Source organism: Danio rerio, chromosome 18, assembly GCF_049306965.1.
Source record: "Danio rerio strain Tuebingen ecotype United States chromosome 18, GRCz12tu, whole genome shotgun sequence".
Classification (NCBI taxonomy): Eukaryota; Metazoa; Chordata; class Actinopteri; order Cypriniformes; family Danionidae; genus Danio; species Danio rerio.
In genome coordinates, this window is record NC_133193.1 from 15,933,444 (window position 1) to 15,959,457 (window position 26,014).

The 26,014-nt window shown below is 36.3% G+C and overlaps 1 protein-coding gene across 3 annotated transcripts in view; it reads left to right on the forward strand.

Annotated features, from left to right (window-relative positions):
* Window positions 1–637: 637 nt before the first annotated feature.
* The window catches only part of wfdc1 (WAP four-disulfide core domain 1), a 36,424-nt gene continuing 11,047 nt past the window's right edge, over window positions 638–26,014 (forward strand). The window contains exons 1-6 of one of the 3 annotated variants that reach the window (XM_073929232.1): window positions 638–690; window positions 3,702–3,793; window positions 6,493–6,611; window positions 8,276–8,398; window positions 14,630–14,721; window positions 14,934–15,223. In XM_073929232.1, coding sequence (XP_073785333.1) covers window positions 15,092–15,223 — 132 coding nt within the window. In that variant the 5' untranslated portion in view covers window positions 638–690; window positions 3,702–3,793; window positions 6,493–6,611; ... (1 more) ...; window positions 14,630–14,721; window positions 14,934–15,091. Of the gene's footprint in view, window positions 691–3,701; window positions 3,794–6,492; window positions 6,612–8,275; window positions 8,399–14,457; window positions 14,722–14,824; window positions 15,224–26,014 lie in introns of those variants that run through there. The other 2 variants (XM_021467666.3, NM_001100000.1) reach the window with 2 other exon arrangements.

Sequence of the window (26,014 nt, forward strand, 5' to 3'; positions counted from 1 at the left end):
GATTAATTAATTAATTTTAAAGTTGCAGTTTAATAAAGTAGTTTAGTAAAGTTTCAGTCTTGAGTTTCAGTAAAGACATTTTTGTTCAGGTTTTTTTGTAGGCCTGATAAATGGCCAAAACATAGTTGTTGCTTTTACTTTTACTAGTCAGTATTATATGTTCAATTTACCAAATCTAACAATTTAACCAACTTACATATAGCCTGAAAACGTAAATAACACCCAACCTGATGTTCTGGAACTTGTTTTATCAACATTTCAATGTTGCAACTGTCCCCATGGGTTGTTGTTGCAACCATCCCCCTGCTTGGGGGCAGTTGCAAGATTTGACTTTGTCTGTTCAAGTTTAAATCCTGCATATATTACCATATGTAAAAATATTATAACAATGTGGGTTGGTGTCTGATAGATGTGGGTTTATTATTTAAAAATTTAGAGTTTAGAGAAACGGAAAGAAATGCAAAAAGTGTTGCAACTGTCCCCACTCTCCCCCACCTTTCCTCTGCCAACCGAAAATAATAGCCAATCATTTCATGGCATATTGAACAAAATTACTGTCCAATCACATTTTCCATATCGATCGAGTTGAAGAAAAAGGCGGGACTTGAGATGAAGTCGGAAATAAATAAAAAAAAATAGTTACAGTTGACATAACAAAAGAAAAACAGGAATCAACATTAGGAGCCAAAGGTATGTTGAAAGAGTACACCATATCGCCTCATATAATCGCTGAATCGGTGTTTCAACCACCGAACGACGTCAATAAATCCTTTGGAAAACCATAAAGCCATTCACGATATGTTTACATCAGGAGAGCAAACTGAGTAGCTTATAATGTACAGTAGTGCTACAATATATCCATTTGAGGTGGATTAAAAAAAAAAGTTCATCAAGTTGTTCAAAGACAATAATGGTTGCTCATTTTGGTTTAAGGACAACTTTAATGAAAGATTTTAGTCCTCCTAAAATGTTTACCTACTGTATATCCATCCCATATTACTCTCTGATAGGAGATCTAAAATCAGAAAAATAATAACAATAAATTAGAAAAAAATGAAAAAAAAAAATAGAAATCTGGCCATCCTACTTAACTGTCAGTTTGAAAGATGCATTTCGCTCCCATCCACAGGTCTGTGTGAAATACAGGTCCCTCTTTTCAGAAAACATTCTCGCCCTCTAATGGTGAGTAAGGTGAACTGCTTCTGTGATGACTTCTGTAAAACAAGTCTAAATGAACTTTTTCAAACATTTAACATGTTATTATGCTTCTGAAAATGTACCTATTTTTTTACAACACTCAAAGCCTATAATTACAACAAAAGTTAATGAGTAAACTTTTAGGACAGCAGATTTTAAAAGTGCATTTCATTTTACACAAACACCTTTAAATGAGCTTAATCGTGCATCTATAAAAGAGATGAATGTGTTTCTGAAAGCATAGTCTGAAAGCCTGCTAAAGAGAAAACCACACAATTGATAGTAGTGTCTAGATCTTTCCTGTTTACACTGTGGGATGAAACGTTAACCGTTCAAAGCCAAAGCATCTTTACGAGATATCAAAGCATATTTCTCTCTTCGCAATAATCTGTTCCCAGCATCTGCACTTTGATGTGTTTTCTGCATGCTGGTCTGTCTCACAGATAAATGGCTTTCCAAATTGGAAGAATTAAAATAACAGAAATAAAATGCAGCGTGCTTGTTAGTGTGAATCTAAGAAAACAAACATCGCTCTGGACAAATAGAACTTCAGCGGCATACAGATGAAAATTTTATTCATGTTTGAGTCTGTTTTTTGTTCCATTTTATTGTTATTTTTAACAAATAAATAGTGACAACACACACAAAAACATGCCACTACATCTGGAAGGCAAGAGTTGAAGTTACAAATGTCATCACCATTTCCGTTGTCCACAAGAGAAGGCTTAACATGTCTCTTGAATGCTGTTAGGACACAAATGAACTTTCGAAGGATTAGCACTGCTGATACAGTGCATGCGGAATGTATTCATAGCGCTTCAGTTTTTCCACATTTATTTATGTTACAGCCTTATTCCAAGTGCACTTCCGTATTTTAGAATAAGGTCAATATAGACAACAGTATTGACCACAGGTGAACTCCAATTAAGCTGCTGAAACATCTCAAGAATGATCAGTGGAAACAGAATGTACCTGAGCTTCACAGCAAAGGCAGTGAATACTTATGTACATGTGATTTTTCAGGTTTTTATTTTTATTTTTTATGGGGTATTGTGTGTAGAATTTTGTGGAAATGAATGAATTTAATTCATTTTGGAATAAGGCTGTAACATAAAAAAATTGTGAAGTGCTATGAATACTTTCCAGATGCACTGTATTTCCGGTTTAGGTCAGAACTGCATTTTAGTTTTAGGAATGATAGGATGAGCACTTTGTTTTACAGTCCTGTTTTGTATACATATTGTATTTTATTTGTCATTGGATAAACCATAAACCTACCGCTGTGCCTAACTTTAAACATAGTTACTTTAAACCAGTACTTTAATTAGCAGTAGTGATTCTTAACTTTTACGTTTGTAATAATAATGTTACAGTGTAATGTACTGCATACAGTCTTATAGAATGTACTAAATTTAAATGATCCTTCATTAAGTTTTAGGTTTTAGTTATTTTGTTATGGACTTTTTTTATATACACCGTGAACAGTTTCCTGTAAAATCTGCAGTAACTAACTGGTGGCAGTTCACCTGTAAATCACTGTAAATCACTTACAGCAGAAATGTATCTTGCTGTATATGTATATACAGAATTTTTGTATATATTTACTGTAAAATATACAGTCATTTTCACAATGCAACTTTGTAATACAGTAACATATACACTCACCGGCCACTTTATTAGGTACTTTATGCTGTGCAACTGCTAGTTAACGCAAATTTCTAATCAGCCAATCACATGGCAGCAACTCAATGCATTTAGGCATGTAGACATGGTCTAGATGATCTGCTGCAGTTCAAACCGAGTATCCGAATGGGGAAGAAATTAACATTGAACATGGCATGATTGTTGGTGAAAGACAGGCTGGTCTGAGTATTTCAGAAACTGCTGATCTACTGGGATTTTCACGTACAACCACAACACGTCGAACGCCCTAGTGGTTGTTAAATGGTGTGGGGTATATTTTCTTCGGACACTTTGGTCACATTAGTACCAATTGAGCATTGTGTCAACAACACAGCCTGAGTATTGTTGCAGACCATGTCCCTTTATGACCACAGTGTGCCCATCTTCTGATGTGCTACTTCCAGCTGGATAACATACCATGACATGAACCCGAATCATCTCAGACTAGTTTCTTGAACATGACAATGAGTTCACTGTACTCAAATGGCCTCCACAGTCACCAGAGCTTAATCCAATAGAGCACCTTTGGGATGTGGTGGATGTGGTGTTGAATCTCTGCCACGAAGGAGTAAGGCAGTAAGGTGTACCTAATAAAGTGGCCAGTGAGTGCAAATGTTCTATATTAAAATAATTATAAAACAATTGTTAACAGTGTATCAGTATTTTATATCAGTTTATCATGTCATATTTGTGCTTTTGTTCAACTATCAAATATATTTGAATGTTTCGGTTTTAGTTGACCACATTGTTTATTATTATATTATATATAATTTTATTGCTGACAATACTGTTAAAGGAGTTTTTTCTCTTTTTTTTTGCAGAAATCGAACATCATGCCGATCGATATAGTTTTTGACTTGATCCCATCAGCAAATCCCAAAGAGAAGGAGGAATAATGCCATAATGAGAGAAAGTAGGACTCCTGCCGTTTTCCTGTGACCTGAGCTATCCTTTCTTTTAAACACGGTTGAGGCGATGAGTCCTTTGAAGTCATGTAATTGGAAACAGTTGATGGGGTGAAGTGGAATAACGGATCCCAGATCTGTCTCTCCACCCGTAAACCCGTGCAGGCCTCTTAAACTTGACCTCGATGTAGCTCAGGCTCGCCAATAACCTCAGAAACAGCCGGTCAGAGTGATCCATTATCGCAACATTCAATGAAGCCTAAATTGAATTCAAAACTAAATTAGACCTAATCTAATATTAAAGACAAGAAAACGTCCCTACAGAAATTACAGGAAATTTGTAAATCTGTTTCTGAAACTCAAAACTGAGGGTAAACCGGATAGATGTGACGAGCTCTTTAAAAAGTAAGAAATAATAGTAACAGAGTATGTACAGACTCAGCAAACATAACCTTTCAGTGGTGACAGGCAAACACAGACACTCCCGAGCTGCTTTTCCCTATAGGATCATAAGCTTGTGGGTTCTATTGCCTATTTTATTTCCCTGTTTTAACACTCTAAGAAAATGCAGTTTTGTATTACTGCACTAAAAAGACAGATTGTGCTTTTTCAATAGAGAAAAACCTCATGATATAGAACAATATGAAACCTACAGGGTAAAAAAGAAAAATCTGTTCATGATCAGTTTTCATATTTTGTGATTCACAAGTGTCTTCTGTTTATTTTACAGTTGTGAATTCCATTATGGTATCTTGATCTCTGCTCTGTCGACTTTTGATGTTGAAAATTCAACTCTACAGTTCAACAAAGTGACTTTTAGTGACATGTTTGTAGTTGGAAATAATGTCATGTACAAATAATAAATAGAGAATTAAGTCTGTAAAATAAAAGTAAATGTACACTGGCCGTTTATTACAAGGTTTTTTAAAACCATATTATACACTTTAAAGTAAGCTATTCAAAATGTTAATAATAGTCCCTTTTTCTTGAACTTTTGAAGGTTAAAAGTTGCTGGAAGAAAGGCCGAGATCCCACAACGCAATTCAAAAGCATATGAGTTCTCAGCCTCCTATGTTTATGTTCAAGTATTTCACCTTTAAGGCAATGAAAAGAACTTATTCGTCACTGTAAAAGTAAAATTACTGAGCCTAGACTCAAGAGTCTGAGAAAAATGCTGATTTTAGAAGAAAATATCCAACAGCATTTAGAGGTTTTTCATCCAAACTCTTCATATAATTGTGCAGAATTTTTTGTCACCTTGGAATTATAAGGTTCTATCTGCGCTCTAAATGATTTTGAGATATTGAGCTTCAACGGTTTTGCATTCCATATAGCAAACAATATATGTGTAACAGTTTGCATTCATAAATTAACATGTCAAAGACCCTAAATGTGAACCATTCAAATTCTCTTAAATTTGCAAGTTGGGGTAAAAAAAAACAGGGCAAATGTAGATTGAAGCTTCTAATTCTAAAAAGTCATTTTCCATTTGGAATTATAAGGTCCTATCTGGCAGATCATTTATTGGAGCATTGGTTATAAAGAAGTGCAATCAGTCTGCTTAATCATTTAATAATAAAAAAAACATTGTGTGTAACATTATGTGTTGTAACATTATGTTGTTGGTTGAGAAAGTTACTTTTTTTTGCTTTACATTTATTATTTAAGTTACATTTATTTCACGTTTTAGGATGAATATTTTTTGTTTAAATTGAGCATATAGGCTGTGTTGAATATTTTGTCCAGTGCATATGTTAATTTTATCTAATTAATATGTTGATATTTATTGAATTATATGCTTTATATGAATTATTGAGTTATATTTATTGAATTATACGCCCCATGAGTTGAATTAAGTATTTGCCCTTCAAGGCTTAATATCAAACCTAAAGACTTTAAAATAAAACAGACAATGAGCAAGTGAGTTTAATAAACACAGAAAAATGTTTCACTGACTATCTCAAAGTCCCTTTAGGACAAGTCATTTCACTCGGCATCCATCTTTGAAACTCCTCTCGGGCAGTATGCTCGGACATTTTAATTTTCCAAAACTGCTTGCCAAGCAATTGCAATTCTGCTTGCCACAAATTGTCTTGTGTATTCTATAGTATTTGACTATATATACACACATAAAAATGTAATATTTAATATATTAGATTTTTTTTTCTTTTTTAATTGTGTAAGTTTCAAATTTTCATCTCAATGTCCAAAAATGCTTCTAAATCATCACTTTTACATGCATCTTTCAGTTTCAGGTTTCGTCTCAATTTTGTGTAGCATTATTTAGTCGACTCTGATTTTGTGTTTCTATCTGATCTTTCCTGCTGTAAACAAAAAATCTGACAAAAAATCAAATAAAGCTGATCCTGATTTGTCCATGTGTGTGCATTCGAAATGCTGATTGGCTCACAGAAAGAAACGTATAGAGCCAAGCTAGAGTTCCACTTGGTAGATGAAACCTTTTTTGGTTTTTAAATAAAATGTCTTAAAATGTAAACAACTTATAAAAAACACATAATGTAAAAAAGCTGCTATTTAATAAGAAAATGTGAAAAAATAAATTTGGACAAAAATGTCGGATAGAACCTTATAATTCTAAAGTGACGATTTAGCTAGAATGTATATATTGAATTTAGCTAGAATGAATTTCTGTAAAGATTCTGGTGCCAGTTGTTTTGCTTATATTATGTTTTTTTTTTCCCCAAAGTGTTGGAAGCCAATTAAATTTAATGAATCACCAAGGACCACATTTTCAGCTAAAAATGTTGTTTCATTTTCTGCTGAAGAAAAAAATCTGAATTCTGGCCAAAATTTAAGGTGAGTAAAGTAAAGAGATAGTTCACCCCAAAAAATGGAAGCAATTCTCACCATTTTCTTTCCCTCAAATTATTCCAAACGTTCAGGAGTTCTTTTCTGCAGTGCACTATGTAAGATATTTTGAAGAATTTTGGAAATGGGTAACTATCGACATGCATAATAGGAAAAATATATACTATTGAAATAAATAGTTACAGTTTACAAGATTCATCATATTTTGTGTTAGAGTAGGAAAATGGTAACAGAATTTTATATTCAATAAATTTCAAATAAGGGCAGCACAATGGCATCTCACAGCAAGAAAGTCGCTGGTTCGAGTCCCGGCTGGGCCAGTTGGTGTTTCTATGTGGAGTTTGCATATTCTCCCTATGTTCATGAAGGTTTCCTCCGGGTGCTCCGGTTTCCCCCAGAGTCCAAAGACATGCACTATAGTGAATTGGGTAAACTAAATTGGCCAAAGTGTATGAGTCAGGGTCGTGAAGTCAGGGTAGGCAGTGCCTCATCTGCAATCATCCTCATCTGCCATCATGAGATGTATACTAATGATAAAAAAATATTAGTCCACTAATCTGTGCTTAAAATGCGATCAAAATCACCGTATTTCCTGTATTTCCTGTATTTCCTGTTCAATTACAGCATAGGAATTGAGGTGAGGCAGCAAACTAGCTTGAGCCAGCCCCTTTTGCTTACTCAGTGTATGCTGCCAATTTAATGCTTTATTAGATGTTTTTATGCATTCTAGACATTTTATTATAGGTCCTCACTTTCCATACAATATGTACTTTACATATATTTAGTGTAAGAATCTGACATAAAGCCGCACTGAAAAGACATGAGGTGAGGCCGGCAGTAGCTCTGCCGCAATGAAGAGGCGCGCGTAAGCTCATGTTATTTCTGTTCAGAGTCTGTTTTGCTCTGACTCACTGCAAAAAATTTTTTTTTAAAAATCGCAGAAATGTATCTAAATTGCTCCTTATAGGCTGTCTGTAGCATCCATCTGGGTGTTTTTAGGAGGCATATTTAATCGCTATACATTTTACATCCTTCCTTGGCCCAATATGTACCTTCCATGTGTATAGAAAGAAATCTGATATGATATATGAAACACAATCGGTAGCTGGCCAATATATCTGGGGGATATGTTTGTAAGTCTGACTTTTGACTTTAAAAGAGTCAGTGCCTCACCAGCCACAAACATTACCGCAAGTCACTGGTAGTGAATGTGAGAGTGTATGGGTGTTTCCCAGTGATGGGTTGCGGCTGGAAGGGTATCCGCTCCGTAAAACATATTCTGGAGTAGTAGGCGGTTTATTCTGCTGTGGCAACCCCTGATAAATCAGGGACTAAACTGTAGGAAAATGAATTAGCATATTTAAATTACATGTCAACTAACATGCATCAGAACATTGGTAATATCTGTTAATGTTGATGGACATTAGAATAAAGTGCAATCCTGTATTAACTTCTTTTGTGTTAACAGGAAAAAAGTAAGTCATATTGGATTGGAGCAACATTGAGGGTGAGTACATGACCACAGAATGTTCATTCATGGATAAATTGTCCCTTTAAGAGTGTGTGGCCAATCGTGTCACTTAACCTTCTGTGTTTGAAGTTGAACAGAAAGATAGCATCAGTGGGATATGAATTATGAATGAAAAAAATGCACTATGCAGTGAGGCCAGACAAAGGGAGACGCGCTGCTTACAGAGAGAGTGAACTTCAAAGGAGTGAGAAATCAAAGTTGGAGGAGAAAAATCTGGAACGCTGGAAGGATTATACTGGATGAAGCCCAAGAGGTGTAGTTCTTCTCCTTAACTCTCTCCTGTCTCTGGCCTTCCCGGTTGTTGGGTGGGCCTATAATTGGGTCAAATCGGTAAGGCTGCCCTAAACATGACAGACAGGAACAGCTGTGGAGGGTTTCATTCATACAGTCTTGAAAACCAAACTTCTTTACTGAATCTTTGATACTATGAAGAACGTTTAATGTTTCCTTCCATTAAAGGGTTTTTAGTGGAAGAAGATTATTCAGATTACTGAAAAGTTATTCAAACAACAAATTTACTACTGTTACTATAACAATTACTCTTTTAAAGTGTGCCAATTAGGCTTTTTCCTACTTTTGTTTTGGAGGACTTCTACACCAATCCAAGGTTAATATTATTATTATTATTATTATTATTCATTCATTTTCTTTTCAGCTTAGTCTCTTATTAATCAGGGGTTGCCACAAGGAATGAACCGGTAATGAATTGCCATTACCATATGTCAGACCCCCTAGTTTTTTGCGATTATGCGATTGCTGAATCCAAAGCAAAAACAAAAAAAGTCACATTTTTCTGCGATCCTGCAAAATTCTTAATTAAATGCAAAATAATTGCAAAAATTGTAAATAATCTCAAAAAACATCCAATTTCCAAGCATATAATTAAATTAGATTTATTTCAGTTTGCAATTTATTGTTTTACATGACTTACAGATGTCGCATACGCAGCGCACGTGATGTACCCTCACAATCATTACATTACATGGAGGGGGGAATGTTCTGCAGCCTGTGCAGTAAGCAGACTTGTATATGTATTTTTTATTTTTTATTTTTTTTGTCGCAAAACTGTTTGCAAATGTCTGGGAATGACCACCACAAAGTCATTTTTATCGCAAAAACAGTGGGTCTGATATTTGAATTTTAGCTCGAGCAGCTTCCTTGGCACTTGTGATACAAACTAAGGCTAGGTGAAATATGGAGCTACATGAAAATCATGTCGCTGGATATACTTTTGCATATTTGAATTCAAATTCTGTATTCATTTTACTTTTTACATTCAGCCTAATGCTGTTAAATTAGGCATGGGCTGGTATAAGATCCTGTCGGAATGATAACCTTGGAAAAAAATATCACAGATTCACAGTATTATGGTTACTGCTCTTAATTATTTTAGATTTATAGATTGTGTTATTTTTAAATGTATGGGTAAAAAAAACAACAAGCCTTTTCCCCAACACAATACATTTAATTTTAAGAAACATTTAAAAGATTTTGTAACAGTATCTTTTGACGTGGATGGTCTTTTGTTGCTGGAGGTACTGTTGCCCTAAAAAACTCAAAGTAGTTGCAAAAAGCACACAAAAAAAAAACTTACATATATACCGTAAGAACGGTATAATAGGAAATTTTTGTGTTTTAAAAACGTTGACTTTTCGAACCCACGCTAAACCTTAAAACCAGTTATCAGGTTGTCCAATACGACAATTTTGATAGTAAAGACTATATGAAAAATAGGCTATGCTTACACTGGTGCAAAAAAGGATTAAAGTCAGATGGAATTTTAAAATTGTAATATTACAATCTAAAAATATATAGACCATATAAAAATATATATTTTTTAAAACCTTTAAAAAGATTTTAAAGCAAAAGTTCACCAGACTATTTTGATCACCTCCATACAGTGTCACTTTACGGTTACTGTTATCATAAAACATACTTAAAGTACATATGGTAAATTTATTGTAAAACAACCAATATTCTGGCAAAATGTATATATTTTAATCAGAAGTTTTGTGCTTCTATGTTATTGTTATTGATTTGGTGATCTAGCATTTAGCGACATTCATTATAGGGACAGTTCACCTAAAAATAAAAAAATGTACTCATCTTCCACTCTTTTCAAACTTATTTGGCTTTCTTCTGTTGATTGAACACAAAGAAAGATATACTGAAGAATGTTTGGAAACATTCATCTGTGTTTTGTGTTCAGAAGAAGAAGAAAAAAAAACATAAAAGTTCAGTACCACACCGCAAAAAATAAAAAATTATAATAAATAAAAATTGTAATTCAACTTGCTGCAGAGCTTTTTTGAGTTGACTCAACTTTCAACCCAAGTACTGCACTTGGCTTGATTTAAGTATAGTAAACTCAAAAATGTCCTGAAGCTGGTTGCCTTAAAACTTTAAGTTGAGTCAACAGTGCACCTGAGTGTGAATAAATGATGAGGAAATGTTCATTTTTGGGTGAACTACACTCAAAAAAATAAGTTTGCTGTTTTTTCGAACTACTTATTTAAAATTAGCTGAAACACGATTCTTGAGATTTTTGGGGGGGAAATGAATTGCATTGCAGTGTATTAGACTTGAAAGTTATATTTTTGTGTACCTGTATGTTTTCATAACACTAAATCTACTCTGTTTCCCGGTGATGGGTTGCAGCTGGAAGGGCATCCGCTGCATAAAGCATATGCTGGATTAGTTGGCGGTTCATTCCGCTGTGACGACCGCTGATTAATAAAGGGACTAAGCCAAGAAGATGATGAAATGATGCATAAATGTACACTTCTATGCACTTTTACTAATTGATTTCACTTTTTAAATAGTAACTCAATTATACCTACTGCATTATTCATTTAGCACCATATTAATTACAAAATAAGTTGATCAATTTTAGCAGAAACTCAAATGCAGAAAGCTCATGCAGTCCTGGCAGCAAAGTGGAAAAATTTCATGACCTTATAACACTTACTGATGAATTATACACCTGTGAAAAACACCATATCTCAAAGACATTAAATAGTACAATTATGCTTACTGTAACATCAAACTGCTTCAAACTGTACTTGTGAACTATATCTTAATAGTGATTTAGGCCAAATGTGTGCATTTTTCAATATCTGTTTCTATCAAGCTAATGCAAAATAATATGAACAGCACTGACTCTTATTGAGTTTGCAGCACAGAACACAAAGACATTCATTTTGTTGGCATGCTGACAACACGAAGCAAACTTTTTTACAGGCCCGAAACACAGTAGTGTTTGAGGTAAGCAGATATTGTTAATTATCAACCAATGTAGACAATATATGTGGTACACCTACAAAGAAATGCTTTACAACAATACCCAAAGACAATTCGAGATTTGGGAGATAATATTTAGTTGTATAATCACACCCACCATATCTACTTGTGCTTAGAAACGCACACAGTCAAGCCATTATCACTTACATGCACCTACATGCAGGAGATGTATTTGTTTCAAAGCACAAGTCAGAGAGAGAAAGGACATCATAGCATTCTTTTCTAGCAGATTTATCTTCTTTCTTTCTGGAGCCCAGTGAGGTCGAACCCCTATTTGCTTTTATCCTCACATAAATCACAAAAGCTTATTTCCACAATGCACCAATCATGCCATATACAGATAATAAAAGGCAACAACCCCAGGAACACTGGCTGTTTTCAGGATGAGCAGCATTACGGCGTAAAGGTTTTTCTCACACATCAGATTGAATTTTACGGTGGCGTGGTTTGCGTTTACTCAACAGATGCTTAGGAGTTGTAAGGCAGTTCTGATTTATAGTATATGATCATTAGAAAAAAAGGTTCTTATTGTGACACTGTGTTCTTGATCCGATCTTTAGATTGAGCAAGTTTGGGACTGATTGTATTAGAGCTCTGAAAACAAGCACAGATGAAAGGAATCCAAGCAGCTGTGCTTCAGATGACCCATGTGCATCCACTGGAGTCCCTTTAAACACGTTTCATTCTTTCTTACATTTGTTATTCATTCATTTAGACGTCCATTGTCAAAAATACTACAGCAAATAATTGTTAATGAAAAATCTGTCTGTCTGTATGCCTACCTGCCTTTCTGTTTGTCTTTGTAAGCATGTTTGTCTGTCTGTCTGTCTGTCTGTCTGCCTGCCTGTCTGTCTGTTTGATTATGTATGCCTGTCTGTCTTTCTGTCTGTCTGTCTATCTGTCTCTTTGTCTGGCTATCTGTCTGTTTGTTTGTCTGTTTGTCTATGTATGCCTGTCTGTTTGTCTTTGTATGCATGTTTGACTGTCTGCCTACTTGTCTATGTATGCCTATCTGTTTATCTATCTATGTGTCTGTTTGTCTATATATGCCTGTTTGCCTATCTGTCTGTCAGTCTGTCCGTTTGTCTATGTATGCCTGTCTGTCTTTCTGTCTGTCTGTCTGTCTGTCTGTCTGTCTGTTTAATTGTCTGTGTATGCCTGCCTGTCTGTCTGTATGTTTGCCTGTCTGTCTGTCTATGTATACCTGTTTTTCTGTCAGTATGTTTGCCTGTCTGTCTGTCTGTCTGTCTGTCTGTCTGTCTGTCTGTATGTTTGTCTATGTATGCCTGTCTGTCTGTGTGTCTATCTGTCTGTTTGTATATGTATGCCTGTCTGTCTTTCTGTCTGTTTGTCTATTTATGCCTGCCTGTCTGTCTTTTCTGTCTGTTTGTCTATGTATGCCTGTCTATCTCTCTGTCTGTCTGTCTATCTGTCTGTCTGTTTGTCTATGTATGCCAGTCTGTCTATCTATCTATGTGTCTGTTTGTCTATATATGCCTGTCTGTCTGTCAGTCTGTCTGTCCATTTGTCTATGTATGCCTATCTGTCTTTCTGTCTGTCTGTCTGTCTGTCTGTCTGTCTGTCTGTCTGTCTGTCTGTCTGTCTGTCTCTTTGTATGGCTATCTGTCTGTCTGTCTGCCTATCTGTTTGTCTACGTCTGTCTGTCTGTCTGTCTGTCTGTCTGTCTGTTTGTCTATCTGCCTGTCTGTTTGTCTACCGTATGTATGCCTTTCTGTCTGTCTATCTGTCTGCCTTTCTGTTTGTCTATGTATGCCTGGCTGTCTGTCTGTCTGTCTGTCTGCTTGTCTATGTGTGCCTTTCTGTCTGTCTGTCTGTCTGTCTGTCTGGCTGCCTGGCTGGCTGTATGTTTGTCTATGTATGCCTGTCTGTCTGTGTGTCTATCTGTCTGTTAGTATATGTATGCCTGTCTGTCTTTCTGTCTGTTTGTCTATGTATGCCTGTTTGTCTGTCTTTTCTGTCTGTTTGTCTATGTATGCCTGTTTGTCTGTCTTTTCTGTCTGTTTGTCTATGTATGCCTGTTTGTCTGTCTTTTCTGTATGATTGTCTATGTATGCCTGTCTTATTGTCTGTTGTCTGTCTGCATGTCTGTTTGTCTATGTCTGTCAGTCTGTTTGTCTGTCTGTCTGTTTGTCTATGTCTGTCTGTCTCTGTCTGTATGTATGCCTGTCTAACTGTCTGTCTGCCTGCCCTTTTGTCTATGTATGCTGTCTGTCTGTCTGTCTGTCTTTATGTATGTATGTATGTATGTATGTATGTATGTATGTATGTATGTATGTATGCATGTCTGTCTGTCTGTCTATCTGTCTGTCTGTCTGTCTGTCTGTCTGTCTGTCTGTATGTATGTATGTATGTATGTATGTATGTGTATACGTGTGCCTGTCTCTCTGACTGTGTATCTGTCTGTCAGTATGTCTATGTTGGCTTGTTTGTCTTTATGTCTGTCTGTATGTAAGCCTGTTTGTCTGTCTATCTGTCTATTTGTATGTCTATCTATTTGTATATGTTTGTTTATCTGTCTGTCTATGTCTGTCTGTCTTTCTGTCTATATGTTTGCCTTCCTGTTGTCTGTCCGTCTATGTGTATGTATGCCTGTCTGTCTGCATGCCTGTATGTCTATAATTTTGCCTGTCTGTCGGTCTGTCTATCTGTATATTAGTGTAATTTATAAAGGTGCTACTTGAGTGAAATATTCAATAACATTAATGAAATAAAATTACATATGGGGCCTTTTGTTGCCTTTTAACATTTACACCTATTACCCGGGATTTATCTGGTGGTACTAACTTTTTCTTGTAAATCCTCTCACAGGTGTCCGCTTCCAGCCAAAGCAGTAGTGTTAAAGGTTAAAATGGACTTGGCATTCCTTGTCTTTTTTCAGCTCCTGCAGCAGGGGTACAGAAGGGTACAGAGAGTGTGGGGCTGGAGGCGGGATGTCCTACTTTTGGAGGGAACGTGAATTTTCAAAGACTAGTGGCCCCTTCCTTAGAATTCACCACATGCTTTCATTCTGTCTGCTTCTTCGCCCAGTCTGTTTCATCCTATGGAAATGAGCACAAATACAGTCTCAAAGAAACGAAAGGAACCTGGTTCAAGGAATAACTTCCTCAAAACAAAAGCAGACATGTGAAATATTACATTTTCTATTGACCTTTTGCTTTGACAGAAACTTCACAGATGAATTTCCAGATGAAGACATGCAAGTGTGCAGCAGGCCATGAAATGACTTAATAAAGATGCCCAGCCAAAAGGAACAGTGTAAGAAAATCTCATTCTCCCAACTTTCGTACTCTTCACTCCCTCCCTCTTTCTCATTCCCTCCCTCCCTCTCTCAGAGTAACCATGTGCTTTTCGTGTCAGTAGACACATTTAACCCTCTCCTCAGTAATAACCCATGCACAGACAGCTGTCTCATTTTCTTTCTTTTCCTTCTCTCACTCCGTCTTCTCACTCACTCTTTATGCCACTAGAATTTCTCCTGGATTGGAATTTAACAGGACAGAGAATTTGGACAGGAAGCCACAACATTTAAACCCATCCAACAAGCAAGAAGAGGACGTTTCTGAACAGAAGAACCAACTGTAAAAGTTTTAGGATTGTTGAGAAAGAAGAAGGACGGTCAGGCTGAATGAGCGGGATCATGCAGGGCTGTCAGATGTGGACTGGGTTTGTGCCGGTTCTTCTGATCAGTTTTTTTCTGCTGTTGGAGTCTGGTTCAGGGAATTCACGTATGATCAGGAAGAGGGGACTCAACCAGAAGGTGAGCATTCAGAGAATGTGTGTGTTTGTTCACATGTGTTGGACACTCTACAGAGGCCCCTGCTTAAGCTGAATTTTCCGCATTATTTCTCCTTTAAATTTGAATATGCTGACTTAGTGAGCATGACCTTTTATCAATGTAAAATTGATCTTTAGGATTCTGTGATCTATAAATTAGAGTAGAAATGTATAGATGTTTTAAGAACAGTGTTATGTGTGGCGTTCACTTTGGCTGTTGTTTATTTATGTTGTGTTGTTTTAGGATCACGAGTCACATTTAAGTAGGGACCGTAACATAATTGAATAAAGATGAGAAGGTTGTGATCGGTGTAGATAGTCATTGGATAGATTGAAGAGCACATGTAAACTTCAAAGTTGTTGAGGGCCAAAACCAGCGTCAAAGCTTCCTTTTCAATTGTTGAGTATGATTTTTGATGTTTTGTACAATTGTATTTTTGGCCGTTGTTTATTTATGTTACGTTGTTTTAGGATCGCATTTAAGTAGGGACTGTAACCAGGGCTTCGTCTGGGATCTGAACCTGTGACCTTTCGCACCCAAAGCGAGAATCATACCCCTAGACCAAGCCTCAGTGGTCTAGTAGATAAGGCACTAGCTTCCTAAGCCATGGGATTGTGGGTTCGGGTTCCATCTGGGGAGCTAATTATGTAACAGATAACACATAACAAACAGATTTTATTTTGAAGGTAAACTAAACTCAAAAAAACTCAAATCACATTTGCTGTTTGTTCAGCATATTTAAATTGTTGAAACAACATAATTCTTGAGATTTTTGAGGGGACAACTTAATTATTTTATGTTTAATCCACTTAAATGTGTAAAAATGTATAAATTAGCCTAATTCCTTCATGTTGTCCCAACACAAATTAATTGTGTGGAACTCAGCTTTTTTTTTTACAGTGTATTGTTTTTTTAATTCTTGTTTTTTAATTCACCACTGGCTTGCATGGTTCGGTATCTGTAGAGCTGCACATCAATGGATTTGCTTTTCAGTGTTTGGTCTCTCAGTAGTGATTATTAAACCACACTGAACTGAGCTAAACTGAACTGAACTGAACTTTGAAAACTGTAGTGACACTGTTTCAATTTACTATAATCTTCTATGTGAAGCTGCTTTGACACAATCTACATTGTAAAAGCGCTATACAAATAAAGGTGAATTGGATTGATTTGTTACAGTGTACATCACTTTACAGTCACTTTTGATTAATTAAATGCATTTTCGCTGAATAAAAGCATTATTTGAGATTTTTTTTAAAGATCAATTAGTTTCTTACCCATTTTTGAGTTATAGGCAATACCAAAGAACTAAATCACAGAATTTGCATGGTACTACAATAATATATATATATATATATATTTTTTTTTTTTTTTTGGGGGGGGGGGGGGGTAAACCCTCCAGACATGGTCATTTTTGTGTTTAAATAAAAAAGTAAAATAACATCAATAAATGTACTTCTAATCCCCAATTAGTAAAGCGGACTTTCCAAATGATGGAGAAAATGATATATATTCTCTTTAATTATTCAGCAGGGTGATTTATCTCACAAAATCTGGAAATGTATGTACACTACCTGACAAAAGTCTTGTCGTCAATCCCAGTTGTAAGAGCAACAAATAATAATTTGACTTCTAGTTGATCATTTGGAAAAGTGGCAGAAGGTAGAATCTTCTGATGAATCATCAGTTGAGATGAATCCCAATCATCAAAAATACTGCAGAAGACCTATTGGAACCCGTATGAACCCAAGATTCTCATAGAAATCAGTCAAGTTTGGTTCAGCAAAAATCATGGTGTGGGGTTACATTCAGTATTGGGGCATGTGAGAAATCTGCAGAGTGGATGGCAACATCAACAGCCTGAGGTATTAAGATATTTGTGCTGCCCATTAAATTACAAACCACAGGAGAGGGCAAATTCCTCAGCAGGATAGCGCTCCTTCTCATACTTCAGCCTCCACATCAAAGTTCCTGAAAGCAAAGAAGATCAAGGTGATCCAGGATTGGCCAACCCAGACACCAGAAATGAACATTATTGAGCATGTCTGGGGTAAGATGAAGGAAGAGGCATTGAGGACTTCAAATAATCTTGAAGAACTCATTGAGTCCTGCAAGAATGCTTTCTTTGTCATTTCAGATGACTTTATTAATAAGTTATATGAGTCATTGCAGAGATGTATGGATGCAGTCCCCTTTAAAAAGTAATGCCTTTATTTTGCACCCATTAATACAACTTATTCTGTAACCATTGACCAGTTTCTCATATCAACTTTTGGGTTTTTTTGCCGACTTGAAGAAGCGTTCTTGAAGAAGAAAGCCAGTTGTGAAAAGTTGAAGGGACATCTGCCATGCAAAAAAATCACCAATCCAGAGTATAAATCTTACTTTAAAGTTGCATCACCAATTCCCGGCCCAGCTTCAGTTCCCTGATTGATGGCTGGAGATTCGCATCAAGAATTTATCGATGAGCCTGAGAATTAGAATCTACCTGGATAATATGAAGTCATCCAGAAAAGCAGCCCCAAACATATAGTTTCACCACCAGGCTTTACTGTTGGCGGGATTTTCTTTTCTTAGAAGTCAGTGTTGGCTTCTCTCCAAACATGCCGGTTTTGATTATGACCAAATAAATATATTTTAGACTCATCTGTCCAGAGAATGGACTTCCAGAAGGCCTCATGTCCAAATGCTCACTGACAAAGTTGGCAGCTTTGTTCGTTTTTGAGAGCAAATGCTCCCAGCAGAGCAGAGCAACCCTCCCGTACAGTATATGTCATGTCCGTTCTGTTTTCATCTGATTGTAGACATGAACATTTACCCCAGATCCTGACAGAGAGGTCTGCAGCTCTCTAGAAATGATGTGGTTTCCTTTACCTCCTTTATTAATTTTCTGGTGCTTTTTGACAATAGTTTTGTTAGGTGTCCACTTCTATGCAGAGTTGTGGTAATATTAAATGCCATTCAAGTGTACACAGTAAAAAAAATGTCTGTTACTTAACAGGTTTCATATTTTGTGATTAACAGGTGATTTCTGTTTGTTTACGGTTGTGAACTGCATTATTGGAGTTTTATCTCTGCTCTGTGCACTTTTGATGTTGAAAATTTAACACTGCAGTTTTAACAGTGTGACTTTTATTGACATTTTAGTAGTCTGAGACAACATATTGTTTAAGAAATAATATATAGATAGTTAAATAACAGAAAATGTACTGGCAGTTTATTACCTTATTGATTGTTACCAACACCAACCCAAAGAATATATTTTTTTCAACTATTAAAAATGTCAATAAAAGTCCATTTTTCAAGCTTTCGACATCAAAAGCCATCATCGGGGTCCCATAATGCAATTTATAATGCTAAATAAGTGGGGGAAAACATGAATCTCAAAATAAGCAAAGCATGTCAATATACAGAAGTTTTTTTACAATGTAGATGATTTGTCTCACAATCTGCTTGTTAAGTGTGACGTCATGTTAATCGGCTTTCAGGTCCAAGTGTTATATCAAACTGTATATATCAAACACTCAACAAATGGTAATAATTAACATTTACAAAAGCAATGTAAAACTTTCGAAAAATCGTAATAAATACGCCCTTGCCTAATATCAGATGGCCAGAAAGTGATACATTTTTTATAAATTGTTAAAATTATTAGTGTCTGTGATGGAGCAAGTCCAGAGACTAATGTGTACACCATGATTATCTATAAAATTCACTTTAATGTGTGATATTACTAAAAAGTGGTCATAAAAATATTTTATTTTATATTATTAATATATTAATAATATAACAAAATGAGTAGGGGCTTGTACCCGGAAACAGTATTCCATACATCACAGATTTGTCACGACTTAACAAGCGGATAGAGGGATGTAGCTGGAGTCATTTGGAGGTGGACTTAGGTTTGGCTTTCCCAGCCAATCTTTGGGACTGGCAGGACCACTTTTAGCTTAGCTTAGCATTAATTATTAAATTGGAATCAATTATTAGCATCTCGCTCAAAACAAATCAAAAAAACGAGTTTTGTTTTATTTTTCTAATTTAAAGCTTGACTCTTTTAGTTACATTGTGTGCTAAGACAGACAAAAATGAAAGGTTGATAATTTCTAGGCCAATAGGACTAGGAACATAACTATCATTCAGGCATAATAATGAAGGAACTTCGCTGTCCCATGGCTGCAGCAGGCGCAATGATATTACGCAGTACTGTTACCTACTGAGGACTATTTCTACAGTAGATGTAAATTGACAGTTTTGTATTTATTCTTCAAGTCTTGATTGTATTTTGACTAAAGGTTACGGGGTCCTGTAGATGGACACCTTATTATTTTGTACACAGCAGAAAGGAGAGATGATGAGTCAGTGAGGAAATACTTGATAAACCTAATTTTCTGCTATCAGCTTTCAAACATCAGATAATCAAGTTCTGTCAAATATATGGCATTACACCAACAACAAAAAAAAGTGTGTTCTGTAAAACTGTGATATGAAATTTATATTTATATGAAAAAAATCTGACTAGAATTAGAAAATCTGAGCATATTACACCAGCCATGTTCTTACATTGACTTTCAGTTACATTTAAGATTGACTTCAAAGTATTATTTATTTGGAAATCATTTTAAGGCTTACCTTGCAGATGTGCTTGCTGAATACAAGCAGATCATTGGGAACACATCAGATAGAAATGCCATGGGTTAACTCAAAACAGAGGAAGGAAGGAAGGAAGGAAGGAAGGAAGAAAGAAAGAAAGAAAGAGAGAAAGAAAGAAAGAAAGAAAGAAAGAAAGAAAGAAAGAAAGAAAACTTTTTTTTGAGCAACACCCCAGTCCAACACCAATATCCCAGTATTTTGTATCAGGTTGAACGTTATTAAAAGATGTGATGTACATTTCATTAGGAATTTGGCAGAGCCGTGTCTCTGTTAGTAAAGTGCTAACAGAGCATGGCATCTGTGAGCCTATAAGGGGTTTTAGGGCCATTAGAGTGAAAAAAAAGAGTACTGGATACTGGATAGTGTCTCTGACTCCAGCAGAGTTGCTGTGGTTACAGTTGAATACTCAGACAGTGTAATGTGTGTGTGTGTGTGTGTGTGTGTGTGTGTGTGTGTGTGTGTGTGTGTGTGTGTGTGTGTGTGTGTGTGTGTGTGTGTGTGTGTGTGTGTGTGTGTGTGTGTGTGTGTGTGAGGGTTTTTGAGAGAGAAGTTTCTGGGCTTCTGCTCATTAGTCCTGATAAGTGTAGGTTGGATTGATAAGAATTAACAAGGGATGGCAAGAAGGAATTTACAGCGGATGGATATCCCTTCCCAGCTGACTAGATTCCAGGGTCATTTCCGATTACGGTTCTGTAGTGTAATTCAAGATTGAAAAGATTTACAAATGAATCCATTCACAACAAGCCACAGAAAATGGCCAATACCCAAAGTATCATCTTAATAGCTCTGTTTTACAGAAAAGTGCATCCACTTGTTCCTCATTTTTTTAACCTTTAAAAGTCCCTTATTTTTCCAACTGGTGTTATGACAGGCATATCTGCTTAATCCCCCCATAATATATATATATATATATATATATATATATATATATATATATATATATATATATATATATATATATATATATATATATATATATATATATATTTAAACGAGATATATAGCTTTTTTCATTATCAACATACATTTTTACATTAAATTGATATTAATAACATTAAATTATAAATATTTACATTAATCTTAATATCTTTTGATGATTTTTTTCTGTTTTAGCACAATTCATCACATAATTGTATGCAAAAGACGCTGCATAAACACTAGAAAGACTAAATCTGTTTAGAGAATAGCACAATGTCAAATATGAAAATTTATCTGAACAATAACATTCATTCATTCATTTTCTTTTTGGCTTAGTCACTTTATTAATCTGGGGTCGCCACAGCGGAATGAACCATCAACTTGTCCAGCACATGTTTTACACAGCGGATGTCCTTCCAGCTGCAACCCATCACTGGGAAACATCCATACACACTCAATCACACACATACTGTACACTGCGGCCAATTTAGCTTACCCAATTCACCTATACCACACCACCCAATTCGTAAAGCAGACTTTCCAAATGATATTGTCATTATTTATCCAACAAAGTGGTTTACCTTACAAAATCTATAAATGTATATATGTATACAGTATGAGTCCATTTATTTAGCAGCTTATGGTGCCTTTATTTTGCATCCATCAATACAACATTTTCTGTAACCACTGAGCAGTTTCTCACATTAACTTGTTTTTTTTTTTGTTTTTTTTGCTGACTTCTTCTTGAAGAACTAAACCAGTTTCAAAAGCTTGAAGGGACATATGCCACGCTCTAGGTCTAAATACAAAAATTTGATTAAATTGGACTTTGACTTGGCCAATCCACAGTATGAATCTTCTTACTTTTATCTTGTGTCATCAATTCCCGGCCAGGTTTCAGTTCCCTGATTGATGGATGGAGATTTGCATCAAAAATCTTTTGATGGGCCTAAGAATTTGTCAAATGTCAAATATGAGAATTTATCTGAACAATAACATATTTTGCAAAATACCTTAGAGTAGATAGAGTCAGGCGTTTTTGGGGAAATAACCCACAGATATTTCCAAGCTAAAGATCTTTTATGGAGCACCATGTTCACTGTGATTGATGGAAATTCATGTATTTGATATAAGTATGGGTCATGTCGTTTTTTTATGTATTTTTAAACGTGTTTATTAAAATAAAATTATTAAATTAACACACACATAGCTTCATCAAAAAAATGAAAAGAAATTAGTTTCTCCTGGGGAAAATGAATGCAGTTTTTACTTCCAGAAGCTTACTGTTGTGCTCTGTCTTCCCCAGCTGTCATTTCTCTCTCACTCTCTCTCTCTCTCTCTCTGTTTCTCTGGACTCATTGGTGTGAACTGATGGCTACAGTGCTATAGCAATGAATCATAATTAGGTTCACATTGAGGGTAATTGAGATTATTGCACTGGTGTGACCTCTCTAAGAAATACAGCACTATCATGAGTCAGAAGTAGGTGAGCTGTGCCACACTTTCAGGGTTTTGCCGCATGGTATTGTTTGAGGGAGAGAGGAGGTGGGTTTGAGCCAGCATTCTGCTGAGCTGGATTTCCTGGGTGGGCCTGAAACGGTCCAAAAGCCAGCCTGGTCCAACTGGCTCTCAGCTCTCTCGTGACTGCAAACCATGAACTGTTTATCCATCAAAAGCATTTGTGGTTTTAAAAAAAAACTGTGGCAGAACATTTCACAACTCTGACATTACACAGTACACATTAGCTCTTTTTATGGGGTTTTCAATTCAAGTTCTTTTGTAAAGTGCTTTTCACAATAGGTATTGTTCCAAAGCAGCTTGACAAAAGGTGCACATTATTATATTACAGTCAAAATCTAAAAAATTAAGGTGTTGTGTATAGAGTGGACCAAGGGGGTAGATTTAAGACACAGAAACTCACAGCAATTAAATCACTTATTTGACTAGCAACCTGTTTAAATGAACTGCATTAACTTTTTAGAACATGAACTCCACTCTATAATGCCCAGCATGAGTTCAGGCTGATGCAGTTGTGCACAGTCATGTGTTGTGTAGTGAATGAGTTTAATCCCAGTCAGCTGAGAAGACTGTTTAAATGCTCTCTGAAATGGTAATATTTAAACTCACTCGACCTCATATTTCTCAAGAAAATGATAGGGCTGGCAATGCTAAAACTTGGCTCTGTTTTTGTCAGTGAGTTGCTATGTGGATTGTCCTGTTGCTGCTATTGCGCGGTTGGTTGGCAGTTACAAGAGTGTTGATATGCAGTTGTTAGGGTGTTTTCAGTGGCTGTTAGGCAGTTGTCTGCGATGCTAATGATTAAAATTAGATTTGTTTAGCAGTTATATGCAAAATCCTGGTGAAATTGTTTGCATCATCATTCATTTTAACAATGTAGGGGAAGTAAAGTAATGCCGCTAATTTGATCGAATTCAATTCAAGTTGATTTGTATAGCACTTTCACAATAGCAGCTTTGGAAAAAGGTGCACATTATTGCATTACAACAAATTCGAAAAGGTTTTTAGTTACCATTAATTAATTAGTAACTAAGGACTTTAACTAATTAACTAGTAACTAATAGCTTTTAACAGTTAAAGTTATTATATATAAACATAGTTAACCTGCAGTTTTATAGCATATAGGTGATGCCTATGTGTACATGTTTAATTAAGTAATTAATAAATCATTAATGGATTTAATTCAATCAGTATTAAGTCAGTATTGAGGTAGTCAAAAATAGGCAACATCACATGTTCTACTGAAAGTTTTACTGTAATCATGAACAACACAGGGGGGAAGAGTTTACCAGGAAAAGAGGTGAAACACTGAAGCAAGTGACCCTTACCCTGCCCCTAATCAAGCCTTCTGTTCCAATCCTTAGATCTGTCGATCATCCACAAACCCGCTCACTACATTCACCTCAGACCCAATCGAGCCTCTAAAGCACCTGAGAAGCTGTAAATACCCAGAACTCTGCAGGAAATGAACTTGCAGACGTCTAGACTTAAATCACGGCACACTGGTGGAACTGGTGGAGAGAGAGAGAGGGGAAAGGAGGCTATTTAGTTTTCCTCTTGTAATTATCTTAATGATCTCTTGGAAGACCACACTACAGTGTGCTAAGTGTGTCAACATGTATTTAGTTCAAATCTTATTGTCCACACTAACAGGGGCCTCAACCCAGTGAACCTGAAGGATGTCGAGCTGCAGTGGGGCAGAGTTGCAGTTTGAATATGATGTTTTGTGACTCCTTGAACTGTAATTTGGCAGCAATAATAGTAAAGTCCACATAAAGCGGAGGCTGCAACCATTTTTTATATATCATGCAGCAGTTCAAAAAGAAGATTAAATGAGAAAACAGTGGGCGTGGCTTGTTTTTACTACTGTAAGTAAATTGGATGTAGTAAAGTAGACATTTCATGCAGAAATATCAGGAAAAGGGTTTTGGGAGAGTTATTGCATCCTAACAGACACCTTCTTTTCCACACCATTTCTGTTTCAAGAGTTCAAACCTATCTGATGATTGTTTATAAAGCGAGAGAGAGAGAGCCCTGAGCTCATAAGATCCTCGAGCCTGGGGCTCCCTCTCGTTTGCAAGGCGAGAAGAGAGTTTGAGCTCAGGTAGATCTCGGGAACTCCCCAGGATGCCTTAATAAGCTCAGGGTGACTATAGTGTTTTTTGGAAGTGTATTTGTATATGAACTCGTTTAGAGCGTCGCTGCTGCAGGAACTAAAACTCGGGCGGGCTCAGAGCTGTGGTGAATGGAAGTAAAAAAAAGTATGGGATAGTTCAAATTTGGAGGGAAAAGTTAAAGGAAATGAAAAGGGGGAGAAGGGTAGTGACGGAGCTCCTAAAGTAATAGGAGGGGGAATAGGGGAAAAAGGCAGAGTCATACTCATACCTAGAAATGCATGTGGGTGGAAGTCGGCTGGAGAGGATCAGTTGGGCTTCCCTGAGATGGTATTGCTCTCCTGTAGTGTACGAACGCTAAGAAGGTTTGGAATGGGTGCGCGGGGGAGGGGATATTAAACTGTATATAGAATGTCCTTTCTGGACATGGGGGGAGGGGTTGGGGTGTGTCACGGATAATAGTAAGCGGGCGGGGGTGTCACGGATGAAGTAATGAGTTGGGGAGTCGCGGAAGAAAGTGAAAGTGAACAGCAGACGGGGAGTAGATTGAGAAGGGGGATCAGTAAAATTAAGCCCTGCTTGTTTGTAGTGTGATCAATGTTTGGTGTAGTTGTAGATGAGTTTGAAAGCAACTCGTAACATTTCAATATTATTTTGGCAAATTGAACGAAATGACTAGAAAAAAAGATTCGTTCATCTCAATGAGATTTAAACTCAAATCACTACACTGACAGTTGGAGGGACATGGTTAAATATGATAGCCACGCCCAATATCGTAAGATGTTATCTGAGATTTGAACTGAAAACAAACAGGAAGCGCATTTTCAGATTTGAATTTTAGATTACAAGGGCAAACCATTTTTTTTCTTAATGACTTTCCCTGATGAACTGTTCACCAAAAAACTAGCAATGTGAGCTAACTAAATCATGTGGTTAGTTTTGATTCAATTTGTACTTTAAAATAATAGGCTGCTCTTTGTTAGTGTTGCATACATTTTTCATCAGAAAAGAACGGAAAACCAATAAGTAAGTAAATAAGTAAAATCAAGCGTATTGTGGGTCCACATTCTTAAAAACTGAATGATTGTTGTATGAACCATTGTTCAATTTTTATTTGTGTTAAAACTTTATAAAAGTTGCATTAAGGTGTAGAAAGCAGCTTTGTTTTCTGATCAAATATGAAGCCCAGTACAAGCGGTTGTGTAAGGCACTGATATCTTGAAAAGAAGGAGCCGGATATCTGAAAGAGATAAGCAGAAAGATGTATACAGCACATCATCATGGGACCTCTTCCAGACAGGAAGAGCACACCACCACATCCTCTCTGCTTCATCCAGACTCACTTGGGAAAATATTATCTGTTTGTTAAATAATCAAAAGCAGCCGGATCCTATTTGTATTGTAACACAGCATGCGTAGCTTGGGTGATGGCTTGCTTCTGTAGTCTTTGCGTATTCACTTCGTCATACGCTGCAACTTAAGCGGATGACTAATGCAAGATCTGTGATTGGTCAGCTGTGATGAGTGTGGGCTGAGCTGAAAGCCTAAGCCAGGGAATTGGTCTGATTTT